General features: G+C 45.0%; 1 protein-coding gene across 1 annotated transcript in view; it reads left to right on the top strand.

Moving 5' to 3' along the window:
* The first annotated feature begins 952 nt into the window (after nucleotides 1–952).
* Nucleotides 953–20,194, top strand: part of LOC124622766 (UDP-glycosyltransferase UGT5-like) — a 30,268-nt gene continuing 11,026 nt past the window's right edge. The window contains exons 1-5 of the mRNA XM_047148557.1: nucleotides 953–1,080; nucleotides 5,618–5,805; nucleotides 9,326–9,504; nucleotides 12,034–12,493; nucleotides 13,918–14,140. Of these exons, the coding sequence (XP_047004513.1) occupies nucleotides 5,623–5,805; nucleotides 9,326–9,504; nucleotides 12,034–12,493; nucleotides 13,918–14,140 (1,045 nt within the window). The 5' untranslated portion in view covers nucleotides 953–1,080; nucleotides 5,618–5,622. The remainder of the gene's footprint in view (nucleotides 1,081–5,617; nucleotides 5,806–9,325; nucleotides 9,505–12,033; nucleotides 12,494–13,917; nucleotides 14,141–20,194) is intronic.

The raw sequence follows: 20,194 nt of genomic DNA, 5'->3' as shown, positions 1-20,194 counted from the left end.
ATCATGGTGGGTGAGATGCTGACTTAGTTCTTGAGGCAGACTGAGGCAGACTGAAGACATGCATGGGGCAGAGTTGCACGTTCCCGGGCTCGGAGTCAGTTTTTCGAACAGAGTGGAGTTGGTGCAAGGTACACAACAACACGTTAGTGGTCCAGGAGTCACCAGTGGGTGTCCTTAACCTGTCTAGCGTTGAACCGAAAAACCATATTTTATACGGTATCGTGTTACTTGGAGCAAAGTGTGTGTAAATGAAATAACAGTGTGGAATAGCGGCTAACTGAGCAAGACAGGACAGTTGTTAAGACACTGACCTCGTTTTCGAGAGGCTGGAGTTTGTTCTGTCCGGTAATACTGATGTAGGTTTGCCGTGGTCCTCCTAGATCATTTCAGGGAAGTGGTGGCGTGGTTCCTTCATCGAGGCCGTGGCCGACAACCTGTTCTGTATTCTGTTTAAATGTATGTTTTCAGCTATTTATTATAATGAAAAATCGTACATCACTGTGAGATGATCTCTGGATGAATAAATAAATAAATGACTAAATAAAAATAAGCAACCAGTGCATTAATATTTGGCTTTCTGATGCACTGTGAAGTCTTTGACGTTGTTGTAGTAGGTGGCTAAAAGATGAATGACGAATCCGGTCAACGTCCGAAAACAGATAGGCAGGGAAACGGCTTGGTCACGCCGAGCCCACCACTCAGGGCTCCACTAGAGGGCGTGGTCGGCTCCCCACCACTGCTCCGATACTGGGATCCCCGTCGCGTGTGCTCGGTTCTTGCTGATTCACTGGAGCGACTCGGCGCGGTGCAGAATCTGTCGTGTCACTTCATCGAAGAAGCCTGGCCGCTGACGTAAGGGAAGGACGCAGCAGAATTTGGTGACCTATAAATACCGGCCGTAGTGAGTAGTGAAAGCAGGAGTCGGATTCCACACAGTCGCGTTAAGGACTGTCTGTATTACGTTTCGGTCCGACCGGTTCTACACCTCGTCGATCTGGACTCTGCCTCTCTCCAGTTAAAGAAGTCATCGACTGTGGAATCGGAAGCTAACAACGTTACACCCAGTGCTGCCGTTTCAAGGTACGTATCTGTCGCGTCAGCACTTGAGTACTCACAGCCGTACCCCGAGCCCGATGGTCTGCCCGCTCGGTAGTGGCTCATGTGCGTCCACAGACCGGTCTTCTTACAACCGTACATTCTTGTGACCACAGCTGTCAGCAGCCACGTATAGTAACTACATCCCTGCAGTATCGCACAAGCGACATCATGTCGCCCTGTTACTCAACCTCGTTCATACCCACTGAGGCGGCTTAAAAGCATTCTTGACTAACATCAACTCACCACGTCCAATCTCAAAGGCAGTGAAAACTGAAATGATCGAATGGCATTGTTGGCCGGGAGGCCCCATGCGGGGAAGTTCGGCAGCCGTATTGCAAGTGCTTATTAGTTTGCGCCACTTCGGCAACTTGCGAGTCAGTGATGATGGAGAACACACAACACCCAGTCATCACGAGGCAGAGAAAATCCCTAACCCCGCGGGGAATCGAACCCGGGACCCCGTGCGAAGGAAGCGAGAACGCTACCGCAAGACCACGAGATGAGGACTCAAAGGCAGTTAACGCTCACAACTTTCACAGCGTGTATTTAAAGCAAACCTGATTTGCACCCACATAGAGGCGTTACTAGCGCCACTATTATTCGACTGGCGCGAAATTTGAATGAACGTAATCTTTCAGATGTAGAAACACGCCTATCAACTTTCGTTTATGTTGCACAACTCATTCACGGTCTTACGGTTTTTTTAGTGAGGTATAGATTTAGTTAAAGTTAAGGCTATTTGTCGAATATTATCCTATCGTTCTAAATCAATACTATACAGGTTAGTAATTCAGTTACTAGTTGTTAATAGATATATGCAGATTTCAGGTTATTGCAATGTGACAGGATTTTGGTTAATGAGAATAGGTCTTTGTGTAAGGTGCGGAGATGTCGAGATGAGAAGCCGGCCGGGGAGGCCGAGCGGTTCTGGGCGCTACAGTCTGGAACCGCGCGACCGCTACGGTCGCAGGTTCGAATCGTGCCTCGGGCATGGATGTGTGTGATGACCTTAGGTTAGTTAGATTTAAGTAGTTCTAAGTTCTAGGCGACTGATGACCGCAGAAGTTAAGTTCCACGGTGCTCAGAGCCATTTGTCGAGATGAAAAGAGAACAGAAGAAGAGGCGGCCGTTGTGGCCGAGCGGTTCTAGGCGCTTCAGTCCGGGACCGCGCTTCTGCTACGGTCGCAGGTTCGAATCCTGCCGCGCGCATGGATGTGTGTGATGGCCTTAGGTTTAAGTAGTTCTAAGTCTAGGGGAGTGATGACGTCACATGTTAAGTCCCATAGTGCTCAGAGCCATTTGAACCATTTGAGCAGAAGAAGGGTGGGTAAGGAGATCGACCTGCCCTTCAGCTGCGAATCATTCAAGTATTGACGTCGCGTGATTTACACAAACCACGAATGACCTAAATCAGCTCGGCCAGGGCGTGATTTGAACCGCTTTCCTATTGTATACAAATTATGTGTGTTAACAACTCTGCAACCTGGCTAACCAACATCTTTCTCTTATCCGTGTCCGTGGCTGTTGAGCGACACCAAATACCTTTCCTGGTCGACAGGCGTTCTCTGCACTGAGAGTGACGATGCTTTCTCTTCAGCCTGCTCGTATTATTCTATGAGAACAATCTGTTCGACAGCCCATCAGAACAGTGAAACCCAGTGCGAATGAACCTGCTGTGACGCGTGTCTGGACAAGGGATTATAACGAGGCTGCGTGACGCCGGCGACCTCGTGGATACGTGTGCGCCGTCGGTTGTGGACACGACCTTCACTCTGGTAACGGGGTGAGAGTTCGCTGAACGGGCAAACGCAGCCGGACCTCCTCAACGTTTCCGGCAGCTCTGATGTTTTCGTAGACGACACATCTATTTTCCGCCCCATGGTAACAAAGTATGTTAGCGAGTTGCCGATCTGCTAATCGTCCGTGCTGATCACAGAAATGTATTCAGTTGCTAGTTAGGTTCCGTTTGTCACCAGGCTGCTAGAGTGCTACCGTTACCAGCTGCTAGATCCAAGAACTCGGTCCAATTCCGACTCCCACCTCTCACCCTGTAAGTAGACAATGTCAACATCTACATCTACATCTGATATACACGCTGGCGGCCACCGTATATCTGTAACTGACCTGAGCGCTGTGTAATGAAATGAGCACATTGAAGGTATAAGGAAAGGGAAATTACCACGTAATGACACTGTGCGTCAAATTTTAAAGGCGCAAACCCACCTTTATACAGCAGGTTATGTGGAAATAAGCCAAAAGTAACTTACGTAATACGTTACAGAAACACTTGAGACTAAACGAAAGTAGACTAAGTCATTTAATAAATGTAGTTTCTAGGGGAAACGTTCAGGGATAAATGTTTCTCAGAACCCTTGTGGCGTTTTATTTTTATGTCACCTCAAGCTTCCTCTGTAGTCACGAGTTGTCGTAGGGCCGAGTGATTCTGTCTATAGTTGGGCGAATTACGTTATGGAGTCGTAAGGAAATCACGGAACTTCTGTTCGGTACCAGAGATTATTTTAACGTCAACGATTGCAGATTCCGTTACATGGTGGACGACCCAGGTTATTTCTCTGTAGCCTTTCGGTATCAAGCTCACCACTAATCGTATTTTCGCTGTCTCAGTTGATGTCTTTGCTCCGTCTGATCTCGATGGCTTCTTTAATGACAGAATGCCAGTGGGCAGATGCATGGAATATGATGTTCGTTTCATCAAACATCATCGTATGTTTCTTTATGACGCTGTAATCGGCAAACGCACATTAGCTGAACTCGCGATTTTTAATGTGTTCTGTATATAAAGTTCTGAAATTATTATACGTATAGTCTGACCAATGTAACTACCACGTTATTCACAGCGGGTTTTACAAATTCCGGGAACTCGGAGACCACGGGTGTTACAGAGTGCAGCATCTGTTAAGTTTTCTTCCGTGGTCGGAAAATTAACTGAATACATTGCCTTCCCAGGACTATTATCTCGCTCAATAAAACTGTTCCTTTTTTTTAGATTACGTTTATCCAAACAAAAATCGTAGCCCCTACACCTACATTCTGAGATTCTGTCAAAGAAGCTAGCGAGATCAGTATGTGCAACAACTACATGAACTGACATCGTGGCTATACCTTTAGTGGTGCATGGAAACAGCACCACGATACTGAAATGCCACTGAGAAATAACATGATTACGCTCCATCAAGTGGCATCTGCATCGCTACTAAATTTACCCCGTCATACACATCGACGTAATCTATGGTACCACACGGACTTTCCGTGGCTTCGTGTCGTCCCCACTACACAATTCGGCCAATCAAATAAAGTAACACAGGCGTTACAAATAGTTATTGAGAATGCTCGAGATTACGTACAAATCTGACGTAGCAAAAAAACCCTGAAGCATTTATCGAAGCTGAGCCATCATTTGAAAACCAAATGGTATATATAATGTAAATAAATTTCTCGATAACCATTTGATGTACAAAACAGTGACTGCCTCCCTTCCTCCCCCCCCCCCCCCCGCCCCATTCTTTAAATATTCGTACTCCAGTTTATAAAACATCCGTTTCAAGCATCTCAATATTTACGTCACATCCTGAACTATGTGTCGTAGAATGATACTATTTTTGAAGGACATTCAGTGTTGTATGTCGATACTGCTTGCAAAATACATTAGTAATAAAGCTCACAGTAAAGAAGTAATAAAAAAATTAATTTACTATACGCGTAGCGAAAATGAAGTAAGTTAACTTTTTTCCTGTTCATCATTTTCTGGTGGTGTCTCAACGAGAGAAAAGTTTTGAAATTTTGTGTGTAGGCGGCTAGAAGTCGTTAAGAGCTATCATTCTCAAATACTTTATTACGATCTGCATAATTTGGCCTCTCTGATTTACGCTGCCTCGGGACATATACACCGGTTGTAACATAAATACTCGATTTACTGTGTTAAACGTTTAACGTAAGACTTAACTTTGTAATGAGTAGAATGTGGCAGTATTAAATTTTCAATTTTGGTCAATAGTGATCCGAAATACGGGACAATCAGACTTTGTTGAACCTGAAAGGCGGTAGATTGCAACCTGCAATTAAGCCTAGGTAGCAATGTTTCCCGTTCAGTAATCATATCGCTATACATCATGACAATGAACCCAGAATAATTAAACATGACACAATTTCGAGTTAGTCTCTCCAATAACAGCTGTTGATATAGGTGTTACCAACACTAACGTGAATTTGGTAGCCACATTTTACTGTGGGCCCTTATCCAGTTACTTCCACTTGCCCAACCGAAAAAAAGTTTCAGGGCCAGTAAAGTGACCGCAATGTTACACTTTTCTACTCCGCTTATGGTCGTACATTCCCTATCCTAAAATAATTTATTAGTTACTTTGGTTCCAGGATTCGAACACTGTTGTTGCACGTTCTGAAAATCTACCCGGTGATGTGTGTCAGCTCATTAATTGACTGTTCGTCGTATTCCACCACTTCGATAGCGTATTGCAAAAAAGCAACATTTTCTTTTCAGGCGAGATGAGTTCGTGCCTGGCGTTTGCGTTGTTGCTGTTGGCGGCAGTGGGCGGCTGCTGGTCGGCGGACATCTTGTTCGTCGCGCCGACGCCGTCCGTCAGCCACGCGCTGCCCATCAACGCCGTGATCCGCGCTCTGCTGGCCAGGGGGCACCGCGTCACACACATCACGCCGGACCCCATGCAGGTGAGGTGCCGACAACAGCAGCACGACGTCGGGAAATAACTTGTTGCAGCTCAACTGCGACCAGACCTCCTCTTGTAAAAGGAGGCACAGATACGTAGGGACATTTACAAGTTCTGTACGGTCCTCTCACTACAGGTGTTACGAAACAGAAATTCGTCACTACAGAAAAAATTCCTTAAAAGATGTATTTGGCCTCTCTACTTAAATGGCGTCTTCAAGAGGACCCCTTCTCTAACGAGGTCCGTCTTATTCTCTTACAGACTTAGACAATGCTACCACAGTTTTCTCCGTTGTTGTTGTTGTTGTTGTGGTCTTCAGTCATGAGACTGGTTTGATACAGCTTTCCATGCTACTCTATCCTGTGCTAGCTTCTTCATCTCCCAGTACCTACTGCAGCCTACATCCTTCTGAATCTGCTTAGTGTATTCATCTCTTGGTCTCCCTCTACGATTTTTACCCTCCACGCTGCCCTCCAATACTAAATTGCTGATCCCTTCATGCCTCAGAACATATCCTACTAACCGATCCCTTCTTCTAGTCAAGTTGTGCCACAAACTCCTCTTCTCCCAAATTCTATTCAATACCTCCTCATTAGTTGTGTGATCTACCCATCTAATCTTCAGCATTCTTCTGTAGCACCGAATTTCGAAAGCTTTTATTCTCTTCTTGTCCAAACTATTTATCGTCCATGTTTCGCTTCCACACATGGCTACACTCCATACAAATACTTTCAGAAACGACTTCCTGACATTTAAATCTATACTCGATGTAAACAAATTTCTCTCCTTCAGAAACGCTTTTCTTGCCCTTGCCAGTCTACATTTTAAATCCTCTCTACTTCGACCATCATCAGTTATTATGCTCCCCAAATAGCAAAACTCCATTACTACTTTAAATGTCTCATTTCCTAATCTAATTCCCTCAGCATTACCCGACTTAATTCGACTACATTCCATTATCCTGGTTTTGCTTTTGTTGATGTTCATCTTATATCCTCCTTTCAAGACACTGTCCATTCCGTTCAACTGTTCTTCCAAGTCCTTTGCTGTCTCTGACAGAATTACAATATCATCGGCAAACCTCAAAGTATTGTGGCCTTTCCTTAATCTTTCTTCTAAGATAAGTCGTAGGGTCAGTATTGCCTCACGTCTTCCAACATTTCTACGAAATCCAAACTGATCTTCCCTGAGGTCGGCTACTACCAGTTTCTCCATTCGTCTGTAAATAATTCGCGTTAGTACTTTGCAGCTGTGACTTATTAAACTGATAGTTCGGTAATTTTCACATCTCCGTTAGCAAAACTAAAACTAAACAATTTCTTTGTCCCTTAACGTATTATCTCCTTGTGGATTGTAATAGAAATAAAAAAAGAAATATTAGGTTGGTGCATAAATACGTAGCGTTTTTGTTTTGCATATTGTTATTCCGGTTGCTACGGGTTTATTTATCAACTGTCGTTTGCTATTTGTATTTCACTATTGATATCTGAGTTAATATATTGTTATTTTGTCATTTGGAGATAGTGAGTGGAGCTGTGGACTCTAGAAAATCGAGTGCCAAGTGAAGAGATAAGAAAATTTCCGACATATTCATCTGTCTGAATTTAGTAGTGGAGTGACAGCAGCGGAGGCAGCCTGAAACATTTGCCCGATGTGTGGGGATCAGGCCATTGGACGGAGCACGACGAGAAAATAGCTTTCCTCGTTTTAAGGTGGGCCTTTTTGTCGTTAGTCACTCTTCACTTTCAGGAAGACATTCGGGATTTGATGAAGATCGTTCAAATGCATTAATCGACAAAGATTTATGTCAGTGCACTTGACAACTGGCAAATGTGGTGAAATGTGATCATTCTCCCATCGTGTGACATTTGCAATTGGGAAGATTAAAAAATAGTCTGTTTGGGTACCGCATGCTCTAAGCCAAAATCACAAAACACAATGGGTGGTCATCGTTTAATAATGAAATTCGGAGGATAGTTATGAAGCAGAGGCTGTTGCACTCTCGGTTCAAAAGGGAACGCGCAAACGACGACAAGTGAACGTCGGCAAAGATTCGGGTGTCTGTGAAAAGATGCATGCGCGAAGCATACAGCTGGCAACAACACATCTTAGCAAAGTATCTGCTTGACATATTCAAGTCGTTTAAATATCTGGGCGTGACATTGCAAAGCGAAATAAGATGAAACGAGCATGTGAGAACTGTGGTAGGGAGAGCGAATGGTCGACTTTATTGGCGGAGTTTTAAGAGTGGTTCACCTGTAAAGGAGACCGCATATGGATCCCTGGTATGACCTATTCTTGAGTACTGCTCGATTGTTTGGGGTCCGTACCAGGTCGGATTGCAGCAATTAAGAGGCGCACTGCTAGATCTGTTACCGTAAGTGTTACGGAGATGCTTCGGGAACTCAAATGGGAATCCCTGGAGTGAAAGCGACGTTCTTTTCGAGAAGGACTGTTAAGAAAATTTAGAGAGCCGGCATTTGAGGCTGACTGCCGAACGATACTACTGCTGCCAACATACGCTGCGCGTAAGCACCACGAATATAGGATACGAAAAGTTATAGCTCATACGGAGGCATACAGACAGTCTTTTTTCCCTCGCTCTGTTTGCGAGTGGATCAGGAAAGGAAATGACAAGTAGTGGTACAGGGTACCCTCCGCCACGGACCGTACTATGGCTTGCGGAGTATATATGTAAATGTAAATGGAGATATGTGCATCTCTACCTGTTTCTCGTCAACTGCCTCGTGAACCACACCGGCAATTCCTATCCTGTATAGCTACTGGTAATGAGAAACAATGTCTTCATGCTAACGTAAGAAAATGAAATGAGTGGTTGATCCCAAACAAAGCAACTCCTTGCACAAAGACCTGTGCAGCTCCACAATACAAAACGTTATGCACCTCACGGAACAGATACGGTGTGATGTGCTACGAACTGTTTCCGCGAGGTGTATCCATCACTGCTGACATTTTTTTGTCAACAACTGAGATGTCTTGCAGGCGCAATCCAAGAATAGCGTCCAAGAAGTCTGCGTGAAGTGGCGCTGCTCCACAACAATGCCCGCTTCCATTCTGCTAGACTGACAGTAAACGCTATACAAGACGTGGGGTTGGAAGTCCTTCAGCACCCTCGACATTCTCCTGATCTCACGTCCTCGGATTTTCCCCTTTTGCTCTCTCTATTGAATAGCTATTTAGAATTATCCTTTCCGGATAAAAATGCGCTCCAAACACAGCTCGACGAGTTCTTCGCCTCAAAACCATTTGATTTCTACAGTTTCGGAATCCTTAAATTATCACAGCGTTGGCAGACTGTTGTAAATAGTGAAGAAAAATCCATCACTGACGACTACATTCTTTGTTATGTGTTTGTCTTGTGTTTACTAAACTAACGGAAAAGCGCAACGAATTTATGCAACAACCCAATAACTATTCATATATAACCATTTAATTTTCGATCTTAATATATACATCCGGACAGTGTAATATTAACTTTTCCTGCTTTCGTTTAATTTCAGACCGAGAATAAGAATTACACACTGGTAGACTTATCATCAATTTATTGGGTTCTGAGCAGCCAGAACAAATCTGTCTGGGCAGATACTTGGCCTATGAAATTGGCCGAGGCATACCACGAACTGGGCGTCGGGTGCTGCGTCAATGAAATGAAGCATCCTGCACTACAAGACTGGCTAAAGTAAGTCTGTACTTCACGACATTCAACCAAAAAATTCATGGAAACAATCGTTGCAACTGTATGTCTCTAATGGTATATGAAAGACATGTGTTACGGGTGAAGATAATTTTGGGAGATGCATATTACATGGACTGTACCTAATTATATATGAGGGTTAGAACTTTAATAGTGGCAACTATTTATTTACAGCTCGTACAAAATAGATACCTGTTTCAAAGTTTCACTGACCTTCAAACTAGTCACCAGCATTGTGTATAAGCCATTGCCAGCGATGTGGAAGTCGTAGGATACTCTTAGGAGTGCCAGTTGTGTTGACAGTTCGAGCGATGCGGTCTACTGTCCGACGAATTTGTAGCAGTTCTGACGCGAATGCCATGGAGTGTTTCCATCAGTTTAGAAACTGAGTTGAACTCATGAGGGCTTAAGTCAGGGGAGTGCAGTAGGTGGTATAGCACTTAGCAGCCCAATCAGTCAAACAAATCAGTAGCAGCTTGCACTGTACGTGCTCGAGCATAGTCCTGCAAAATGATGGTCAGGTCCTGCAGAAAGTGTCATCACTTCTGTCTCTAAGCTGGTCGTAGGCTGTGTTCCAAAAATAAACAGCATAGAGACAGAAGTGGTGACAATTTCTGCAGGACCTGACCATCAATTTGCAGGACAATGCTCAAGCATGTACGGTGCAAGCTGTTACTGATTTGTTTGACTAATGGGGCTGCTAAGTGCTGTACCACCTACTCCACTCCACTGACTTAAGCCCTAGTGAGTTCTACTCGATTTCTAAACTGAAGGAAACACTTCACGGCATTCGCTTCAGAACTGCTACAAATTCGTCGGGCAATAGACCGCGCCGCTCGAACTGTCAACACAACTGGCACTGCTAAGAGTATCCTACGACTTCCACATCGCTGGCAACGGGTTATACACAATGATGGTGACTACTTTGAAAGTCAGTAAAACTTTGAAACACGTATCTATTTTGTACGAGCTGTAAATAAACAGTGGACACTATTAAAGTTCCTACCCTCGTATGTGCCATGTTATAAATCCACGGGTTTAAGGTTCAGTCTTACTATTTTTTCAATTTTCCTGTTTTTTCTGTAACTTATGGCTTCTTCCAGCTGTGTTACTGATACGTATATGTAAAAAAACTTCCACCGTGGTTGTCAGTCAACGCTGAACTGTACGTCCCCCTACGTAGTTGACAAAATAAGTCCGGTGCAGAAAATATTTACAATAAAGCTGAGGCACGACTGGCTTTTCTGACTGAACATCACAGAAGGTTCTGGAAATGACAAACTTTGATGCAGTTGTGCCACCAGCTTTTTTACTGCAGACATAGCAGGAGGTTTTGCTGCTAATACACTTCCGTTCTATAACTCTTGCACAAACATTTCCCTACAAATTTTCCAGGAACCTACCTCCCAACAAAGAACAAGTACTTAAGGTGAGCACTTAACACGTCTACTCCTCTGTCTCACTTACTCAATGTAATGACACAGTGGAGTACACAGGACAGAGCATGTGTGAAATGCGCAGGCGCGGGCATATGACGGCAAATCCACTGGTGCACTGAGCTCATCGTGACCACCATTTTCTGTGATGGCCCTCTTCTCCTGTTCATTAACAAGGGTCCTGTGAGTCTTACATTTCCTATTTCGCCACTCCTTATAAGTAATTGTATAAGTCGGTTCAAAGTCGGGCGCAGGGAATTTATACCGTGTGCAATGCGGTCACGCCTGTTGAAGCACGTTTGTATTGCGACTAACCTTAAGAATGAGGCGATCTTTCGCTTTGCATTAAGTGACTGGAAGGTTATCGTTTCTAAGTGGTGGGGTTAGAGATTCAGTTAAAAACTCGCAGCGAGCTAATAGGGAAGTACAGAGGCTATGACCATATCTAAACCATACTTGCTGACGATACACAAATCCTGTGTGCATTACACTGTAAGAGTTTGTGTAATGAGTGCCATTACATCCCTCTTTCTCACGAGCAACTGCAGTGTTCAGATGACGAGAGACAGTGTACTAGAACTCATTTGATGGAAGGCATGGTGAGGGGGGGGGGGGAGGACATGTGTGTGTTGGGGGGGGGAGGAGGGGGAGGAAGGGCGGGTGATGGGAAGATGTGCAGGAGCACTGAAGATCCTTTTTAATGGATGATAAGTTAAATATTAACATGTCGACTACGTTGTACTCATTACAACAGAGCATTGGGTCAGCTGGACAAGGATGGCGTAATGAAGTGACCTTGGTCCTTTTAAGGAACTATTCTGGCGTTTACCAGGAGCGACTAACAAAATTACAGGAAAAAATGAGGAGAATGAGGAGGATGGACGGTCTCTTGAACGACATGCCACCGAACAACTGAGAAATAGCATTGCTTTACCTTTGTTTTACTATTTGTAAGAGTTATTATTTTTGTAATTTCTGTTGATTTCGTTGTGGGTACATGGAGTGTTATTGTATAGGAGAACCCTACGTATTTAGCACATGTGTCACTATTATTACTAACGAGAATCATACATTCCAGGTCCGAACACCGGTTTGATTTGGTGATCATGGAACGACTGCCGTATCAGTGCTATTACGGACTGGTCCATAAAGTTGGTTCACCTCCGTTGGTCGGTTTTCTAACGCTGCCCGCCATGCTACCGGCTTACTACGCCATAGGGAACCCTATAAACCCAGCTTACCTACCAGACGTCTTCATCGGTTACAGCGACCACATGAATTTCTGGCAAAGGCTGTACAACACTTACTTCACCTTGAGGTTCCTCGATTATTGGCAGAGAACTGTATTGCCTGCTCACGAGGCCATCATGAGGGAACATTTTGGCCCGGAACCACCTTCCGTTTACGAAGTGGAACGCAACTTCAGTATGCTGATTGTAGCTGCCCATTTCAGCGGTCACTACCCGAGGCCAAATGTACCGAACGTGATTGAAGTCACGGGACTACACGTAGAAGATAAAGTGAAGCCTCTACCGAAGGTATGTGCAATATTTTCTTTATTTTGCCTGTGCCCATTCCTTTCACCCTCTCTGTTCATCTCCGCCTATCCGCTCCTCTCTCCACAAGATCACCCCCATACCAATAGGAAGTTGCTGGTCCTTACCCCCATAGTATTTTTTCCATTTAGAACGTAGTTTGTTTGAAATCGGTCAAATGGTTTAGGAGGAGCTTTTAACACGTGGATTTTCCCGCGCACGCAAATGTCACAAATACTCGTATTTAACATACTTCCCACATATTTGTCCACCGAGTTCACTTGTATCTGCAGCGAATCTTTCCACGCTGTTTCCTTTTAACGCAGCTCAATATTTATGATACTGTACCTCCTGAACTGTGTGTCGTATAATGATATAATTTTGTAGGTACATTCATCGGCATAAGTGGATACTGCCTGCGAAATATGTTGCAAATATAATCAGTAAAAAAGAGGTAATAAACTGAAAAGTGATGCATCATGCGTCAGTGTTTCACGCACCTCAGTAATTATGAGGTCATCTCTTCTGAACTATATGTAGTAAAATATTACAATTTTGTAGGTACATTCAGTGGTATATGAGAATACTGTCTGAAAAATGTGATGAGAATGCATTAGTAGTAAAGAAGTAATAAATTAAAACCTCATCGCTGACGTGGCAGATTTACATTATGAACAGCAAAATTTAGTAAGCGTAAACATTTTTCCTATCGTTTTTTCCTGGTGGAGTCAGCGAGTAAAAGTTTCTTAAAGGTGTGAAACTATGTGTTAAGTCTATTACAGGTCACTAACTACTCTCATTCTCAAATACTGGATGAATTTACTCTGGCTATTAGCATGTCATGGGCTACACTACTTTTTCACCCACACCCTCACCCTTGATTGGTAGGTGGTTCATACTCACAGACAGTAAGTGGTGGGTGTACCAAGTTTGGCTGAAACCGGTCCATTGGTTTAGGACGAGATGTGGAACATACATACATATATTTTTATAATGTGTGTGGATATAAAAATGTAATATTTTTTCACGATCATTATCATCACATTCTTTTTCTCTAAGTTAATATTAGAAATGGACGTGAATTGTATGATCCAATTTAAATATTGAACATTGTTCATATATAAGATCTCGATACTTATGATCACATTTGTGTTTTTAAAAGATGAATTTTTGGTTCCGGTTGACATTTTCACTTGTCACCTGACGATATCCTAAAATAACCAAAGACAGGTTTTTCACGAAATAAACTATTACAGAATATGAACGTGTGCTATTTTTTTCATGACGGTTATCATTGTCTTCCGAGATGAGTTAATATCAGAAACGAGTTTTCATGTAGTGTGGAATTACTATTCGTAATACGCAATGCTCTTCAGGAGTTTTACGTCACATAAAACTGGTAACGGCTGTGTTGATTTTCTATGTAGGATATCCAGAAGTTTCTGGACGAAGCAGAGCACGGCGTCGTCTACTTCAACCTGGGCTCGAACGTCAGGAGCAGCGAGCTGCCGGAACACAGGAGGCAGGCGTTCGTGGACGCCTTCAGGGAGATACCGCAGCGGGTTGTCTGGAAGTGGGAGGACGACAACATCCCTGACCTCCCAGACAACGTACTCGTGAGGAAGTGGCTCCCGCAGCAGGGCGTTCTGGGTAAACAACGTTATCTTATCCTGTGACTGTGTGGAAACAGCGTATCAGAAGTCAAGATCTTCATACATTCGCTTCTACTAAATCCAACCATTGCGTTGCATAAACCAGAATTGGCAGATTCAATGTTAATGCAAATTCATTCAAGCTTCCAGAATGAGATTTTCACTCTGCAGCGGAGTGTGCGCTGATATGAAACTTCCTGGCAGATTAAAACTGTGAGGACCGGGCGTGAGTCGTGCTTCGGTAGCTCAGATGGTAGAGCACTTGCCCGCGAAAGGCAAAGGTCTCGAGTTCGAGTCTCGATCGGGCACACAGTTTTAATCTGCCAGGAAGTTTCATATCAGCGCACACTCCGCTGCAGAGTGAAAATCTCATTCTGCAAACATCCCCCAGGCTGTGGCTAAGCCATGTCTCCGCAGTATCCTTTCTTTCAGGAGTGCTAGTTCTGCAAGGTTCGCAGAAGAGCTTCTGTAAAGTTTGGAAGGTAGGAGACGAGATACTGGCAGAAGTAAAGCTGTGACGACCGGGCGTGAGTCGTGCTTCGGTAGCTCAGATGGTAGAGCACTTGCCCGCGAAAGGCAAAGGTCCCGAGTTCGAGTCTCGGTCGGGCACACAGTTTTAATCTGCCAGGAAGTTTAATTCAAGCTTCATTAAATAAGATTACCCGTGATAAAATTTATAATTTAAATCAAAGAACAGTGGGAACATTTGTCGTTACGTAGGAATACCAGTTCTTTAAAAGCAACTGAATGTGCAGGGTGTTCGGAAATGCCCGTTACAAACTTCTAGGACTTATGGAGGGGGGTGAGTACGGAGTATTTTGAACAGGAACCGGAAACTACAGTTTCTGTTGTACGACGGTTTCAATACAGACGTTTAACTCACCCACTAATGCTTGAGGAATTGAATTAGGCGTGACGCAGTACAATTATCACGTAATAATAACGAATCAGCAGTTCATCACTTACACATTTTTTTTTAAAAAAAGCAACATACTATACGAACAGAAGGCTACTGATACAACAGCGGCTCGATGTGGCGACCACCAACGCTGTCACAGATATTGTACCTACAGGCGTTCTGGTACAAACTCTACATCCCACCTGGTGTCTCTTCAGTTTCTAGTGAAGCGGCCAGAACTCGTGCCAGCAGATCTTCCTCTGTCTCTACAGGCGTCTAGTCAATTAAACTTTGCATCTGATCCCACAAGATGTAATCCAGAGGAGTTAAATCCTGCGGCCGGGCGGTCGGAACGCCTCCGCCTATCCATCTTTAACCCTACCGTCTGTTTAGATGTCTCCGAGGCGCACATGAGAAGTGAGGTGGTGCACCATCGTGCTGCAACCACATTTCCTGACGGACGTCCAGTGGAACAGCTCCCAAGAACGGGTCCAATACGTTTCGTAGGAAGATAAAGTATTCAGGATCAGTTAAATGGGAGGAGGTATCGTCACATCTGTACTGAAACCGTCGTAGAAAGGAAACGGTACATTTCCAGACATGGGTTCCTATTCAAAATATTATGTACTCACTCCCCTCTACAAGGCCTAGAAGTTTGTCACGGGAGTTTCGGAACACGCTGTATGCGCAAAACAAGTTCATACTTTGCGTCCGCCCGCATCTCGTGGTCGTGCGGTAGCGTTCTCGCTTCCCACGCCCGGGTTCCCGGGTTCGATTCCCGGCGGGGTCAGGGATTTTCTCTGCCTCGTGATGGCTGGGTGTTGTGTGCTGTCCTTAGGTTTGTTAGGTTTAAGTAGTTCTAAGTTCTAGGGGACTGATGACCATAGATGTTAAGTCCCATAGTGCTCAGAGCCATTTTTTTGAACTTTGCGTCCGATAGGGAACTGCTTAAACACAAAAACCACTTCATGCCGCCATTCATAATTTATAGACACTGACAATTTGTCACTACATCTAACTTTCATTTATAATTTCATTTTATGTAGCATTTATTGAACTCAAAGTAGCGTTCCGATGGTGACACCAATAGCCAAAGATATACAACTATTAATCCAAGAGTGAAGAGGGCTGAAGTAAAACTATTTGTTTACCATGACTTGTGACAGCGTAAGTACTAGTGCACTATGGTAGTGCGGTTGATTATTATCTCAAGAAATTTCTTGACCACTGGTACAGTGTAAGCTATGAATTGCTGATTATACCACGTTTCATTAGGTCGCTTCTTGTCTGTCTGTCTGTCTATCTGTTTGGTACAAATTTTTCAGCTGAATTTAAACTAACTTCCCAGTTAGCTAGAGGCATGAAATGTTTAACATAGTTCAGGATTGTATGACAATGCTATATTAGCTTGCTTTGCTGTCTGGTGCGTGTCGGGACATACCGTGTGTACCACTACCGTTGACCGGTTTTCCTGTCCGAGTCGCGAATGGTTTCCAGGATAAACGATTGCTGGTAAGCATCCGTGTGAGCTCGAATTCCTCTATTTTTGCTCTCGTTCTTTTTGAGAGGTATGCGTGGAAGGTGGCCACATACTAGTTGAGTCACGTGAAATGAAACTGTTGTAATCTCGTCAAAATGTTTGAAATCTACTGAAAAATTTCGCGCACGCAGGAAGCTGTAAGTATTTTTTAAAATAAAAACGAATTTGTAATGTGCGACTCGTTTAACTCTGCCTAACAAGTATAAATTTAATTTTCCAACCTCATAAAAATTCCTAACACCATACAGATAAAAATGAAAACTTGTGACCATGAATTTTTAATAGCTATGAAAATTCGTGAAAGGTTGAAAACGGAGAATGTGGGACAAACGCTACACGTAATCGAAGCAAGAATATTTCATCTTCTTATTACTGTATTACACTACTTATAATCGATGCGTGAATCGATCACCTTCTTACTCTCATCTGTTGCATGCGCCCCATGTCTTTCATTCAAAACTTGCATGACTGACAAAAACTGACAATCACAAATTTCCAGAACTATCTGTATAGAGACAGGAATCTGTATGGGACAGCTGGCCGTTGTGGCCGAGTGGTTCTAGGAGCTACAGTCTGGAACTGCGCGACCGCTACGGTCGCAGATTCGAATCCTGCCTCGGGCATGGATGTGTGTGCTGTCCTTAGGTTAGTTGGGTTTAAGTAGTTCTAAGTCTAGGGGACTGATGACCTCTTCCAAGTCCTTTGCTGTCTCCGACAGAATTACAATGTCATCGGCGAACCTCAAAGTTTTTATTTCTTCTCCATGGATTTTAATACCTACTCCGAATTTTCCTTTTGTTTCCTTTACTGCTTGCTCAATATTTTTACCTAAGTACTTATTTTGTATATATGGACCGCATAATGTATGAAGCACACAACAATAATTTTATCCGTGCTTTTTTCATATGAATCAGCTCCTTCATAAGAGCGGCTGAATTGCTTTAGCTTTATGATAAGAGTTGAGTTGGTCAACCAAACAGCAGTCCCTTGAAAGTAGATCTTTAGTCAGTTCAATTTATGGTTTGGTCTTCATTTCACCTCGTAAGTGTGCAGGGTAGTACGAAATGAAGTGACACTACAGACAAGGGTGAGGAAACAACACATTATAACCTAACTCGTTCATGATGGTAAGAGCAAGAGAGTGAAACTAAGTGCTTCCTGTTTGTTTATGAATAAAGTACATTTTAAGACAAAAAACCGACACACCACCAAGAGATTATCGGAGTGGGGCGGAAATCAGTAGATGTGATATACACTCCTGGAAATTGAAATAAGAACACCGTGAATTCATTGTCCCAGGAAGGGGAAACTTTATTGACACAGTCCTGGGGTCAGATACATCACATGATCACACTGACAGAACCACAGGCACATAGACACAGGCAACAGAGCATGCACAATGTCGGCACTAGTACAGTGTATATCCACCTTTCGCAGCAATGCAGGCTGCTATTCTCCCATGGAGACGATCGTAGAGATGCTGGATGTAGTCCTGTGGAACGGCTTGCCATGCCATTTCCACCTGGCGCCTCAGTTGGACCAGCGATCGTGCTGGACGTGCAGACCGCGTGAGACGACGCTTCATCCAGTCCCAAACATGCTCAATGGGGGACAGATCCGGAGATCTTGCTGGCCAGGGTAGTTGGCTTCAAATGGCTCTGAGCACTATGGGACTTAACATCTATGGTCATCAGTCCCCTAGAACTTAGAACTACTTAAACCTAACTAAGGACAGCACACAACACCCAGCCATCACGAGGCAGAGAAAATCCCTGACCCCGCCGGGAATCGAACCCGGGAACCCGGGCGTGGGAAGCGAGAACGCTACCGCACGACCCAGGGTAGTTGACTTACACCTTCTAGAGCACGTTGGGTGGCACGGGATATGCGGACGTGCATTGTCCTGTTGGAACAGCAAGTTCCCTTGCCGGTCTAGGAATGGTAGAATGATGGGTTCGATGACGGTTTGGATGTACCGTGCACTATTCAGTGTCCCCTCGACGATCACCAGTGGTGTACGGCCAGTGTAGGAGATCGCTCCCCGCACCATGATGCCGGGTGTTGGCCCTGTGTGCCTCGGTCGTATACAGTCCTGATTGTGGCGCTCACCTGCACGGCGCCAAACACGCATACGACCATCATTGGCACCAAGGCAGAAGCGACTCTCATCGCTGAAGACGACACGTCTCCATTCGTCCCTCCATTCACGCCTGTCGCGACACCACTGGAGGCGGGCTGCACGATGTTGGGGCGTGAGGGGAAGACGGCCTAACGGTGTGCGGGACCGTAGCCCAGCTTCATGGAGACGGTTGCGAATGGTCCTCGACGATACCCCAGGAGCAACAGTGTCCCTAATTTGCTGGGAAGTGGCGGTGCGGTCCCCTACGGCACTGCGTAGGATCCTACGGTCTTGGCGTGCATCCGTGCGTCGCTGCGGTCCGGTCCCAGGTCGACGGGCACGTGCACCTTCCGCCGACCACTGGCGACAACATCGATGTACTGTGGAGACCTCACGCCCCACGTGTTGAGCAGTTCGGCGGTACGTCCACCCGGCCTCCCGCATGCCCACTATACGCCCTCGCTCAAAGTCCGTCAACTGCACATACGGTTCACGTCCACGCTGTCGCGGCATGCTACCAGTGTTAAAGACTGCGATGGAGCTCCGTATGCCACGGCAAACTGGCTGACACTGACGGCGGCGGTGCACAAATGCTGCGCAGCTAGCGCCATTCGACGGCCAACACCGCGGTTCCTGGTGTGTCCGCTGTGCCGTGCGTGTGATCATTGCTTGTACAGCCCTCTCGCAGTGTCCGGAGCAAGTATGGTGGGTCTGACACACCGGTGTCAATGTGTTCTTTTTTCCATTTCCAGGAGTGTACATGTACGGAGAAATAAATGACTATAATTTCAGAAAAGAAAGAGCTTCACAAGTTGAACAAGTCAATAACGCGTCGGTCTGTCCCTGGTTCTTAGGCAAGCATTTTATTCGGTGTGGCATTTACATGATGGCCGGCCGTTGTGGCCGAGCGGTTCTAGGCGCTTCAGTCTGGTACCACGCGACCGCTACAGTCGCAGGTTCGAATCCCGTCTCGGGCATGGATGTGTCTAATGTCCTTACGTTAGTTAGGTTTAAATAATTCTAAGTTCTAGGGGCCTGATGACCTCAGATAATCCATAGTGCTCAGAGCCATTTGAAACATTTTTCTTTTTCAGGATGTTCTCCTGATGGATAAGGCTCCAAAGTCTGTCCAACTGCAGTATTCCATCATCCCAATCCCGAGCTGGTTTTTAGGGCCGCGCCCATAATGCTGCAAACGTTCCCAATTGGGAAGATATCCGGCGACCTTACCGGCGAAGGTGGAGGTTGGCAGGCACGGGGACAAGCAGTGCAAACTCTCGCCGTTTGTGGACGGGGATTACCTTTCTTAAATGTAAGCGAAGGATTTGATTACCATGAAGGGTAACAAAACGGGGCATAGAAAGTCGTCACCGTACCGCCGTGCTGTAAGAGCGCTCCGGATGACCATCATGCTGTGAAAAGAAATGCCTCCCCAGCCTCCTGGCTGTGGTATGGCAGGTGACCCTCACGTTGGTACCCCGCCACTGCCCGAGGC

This window comes from Schistocerca americana, chromosome 7, assembly GCF_021461395.2.
Source record: "Schistocerca americana isolate TAMUIC-IGC-003095 chromosome 7, iqSchAmer2.1, whole genome shotgun sequence".
Taxonomy (NCBI): domain Eukaryota; kingdom Metazoa; phylum Arthropoda; class Insecta; order Orthoptera; family Acrididae; genus Schistocerca; species Schistocerca americana.
This window is presented reverse-complemented; position numbering and strand designations above follow the sequence as displayed.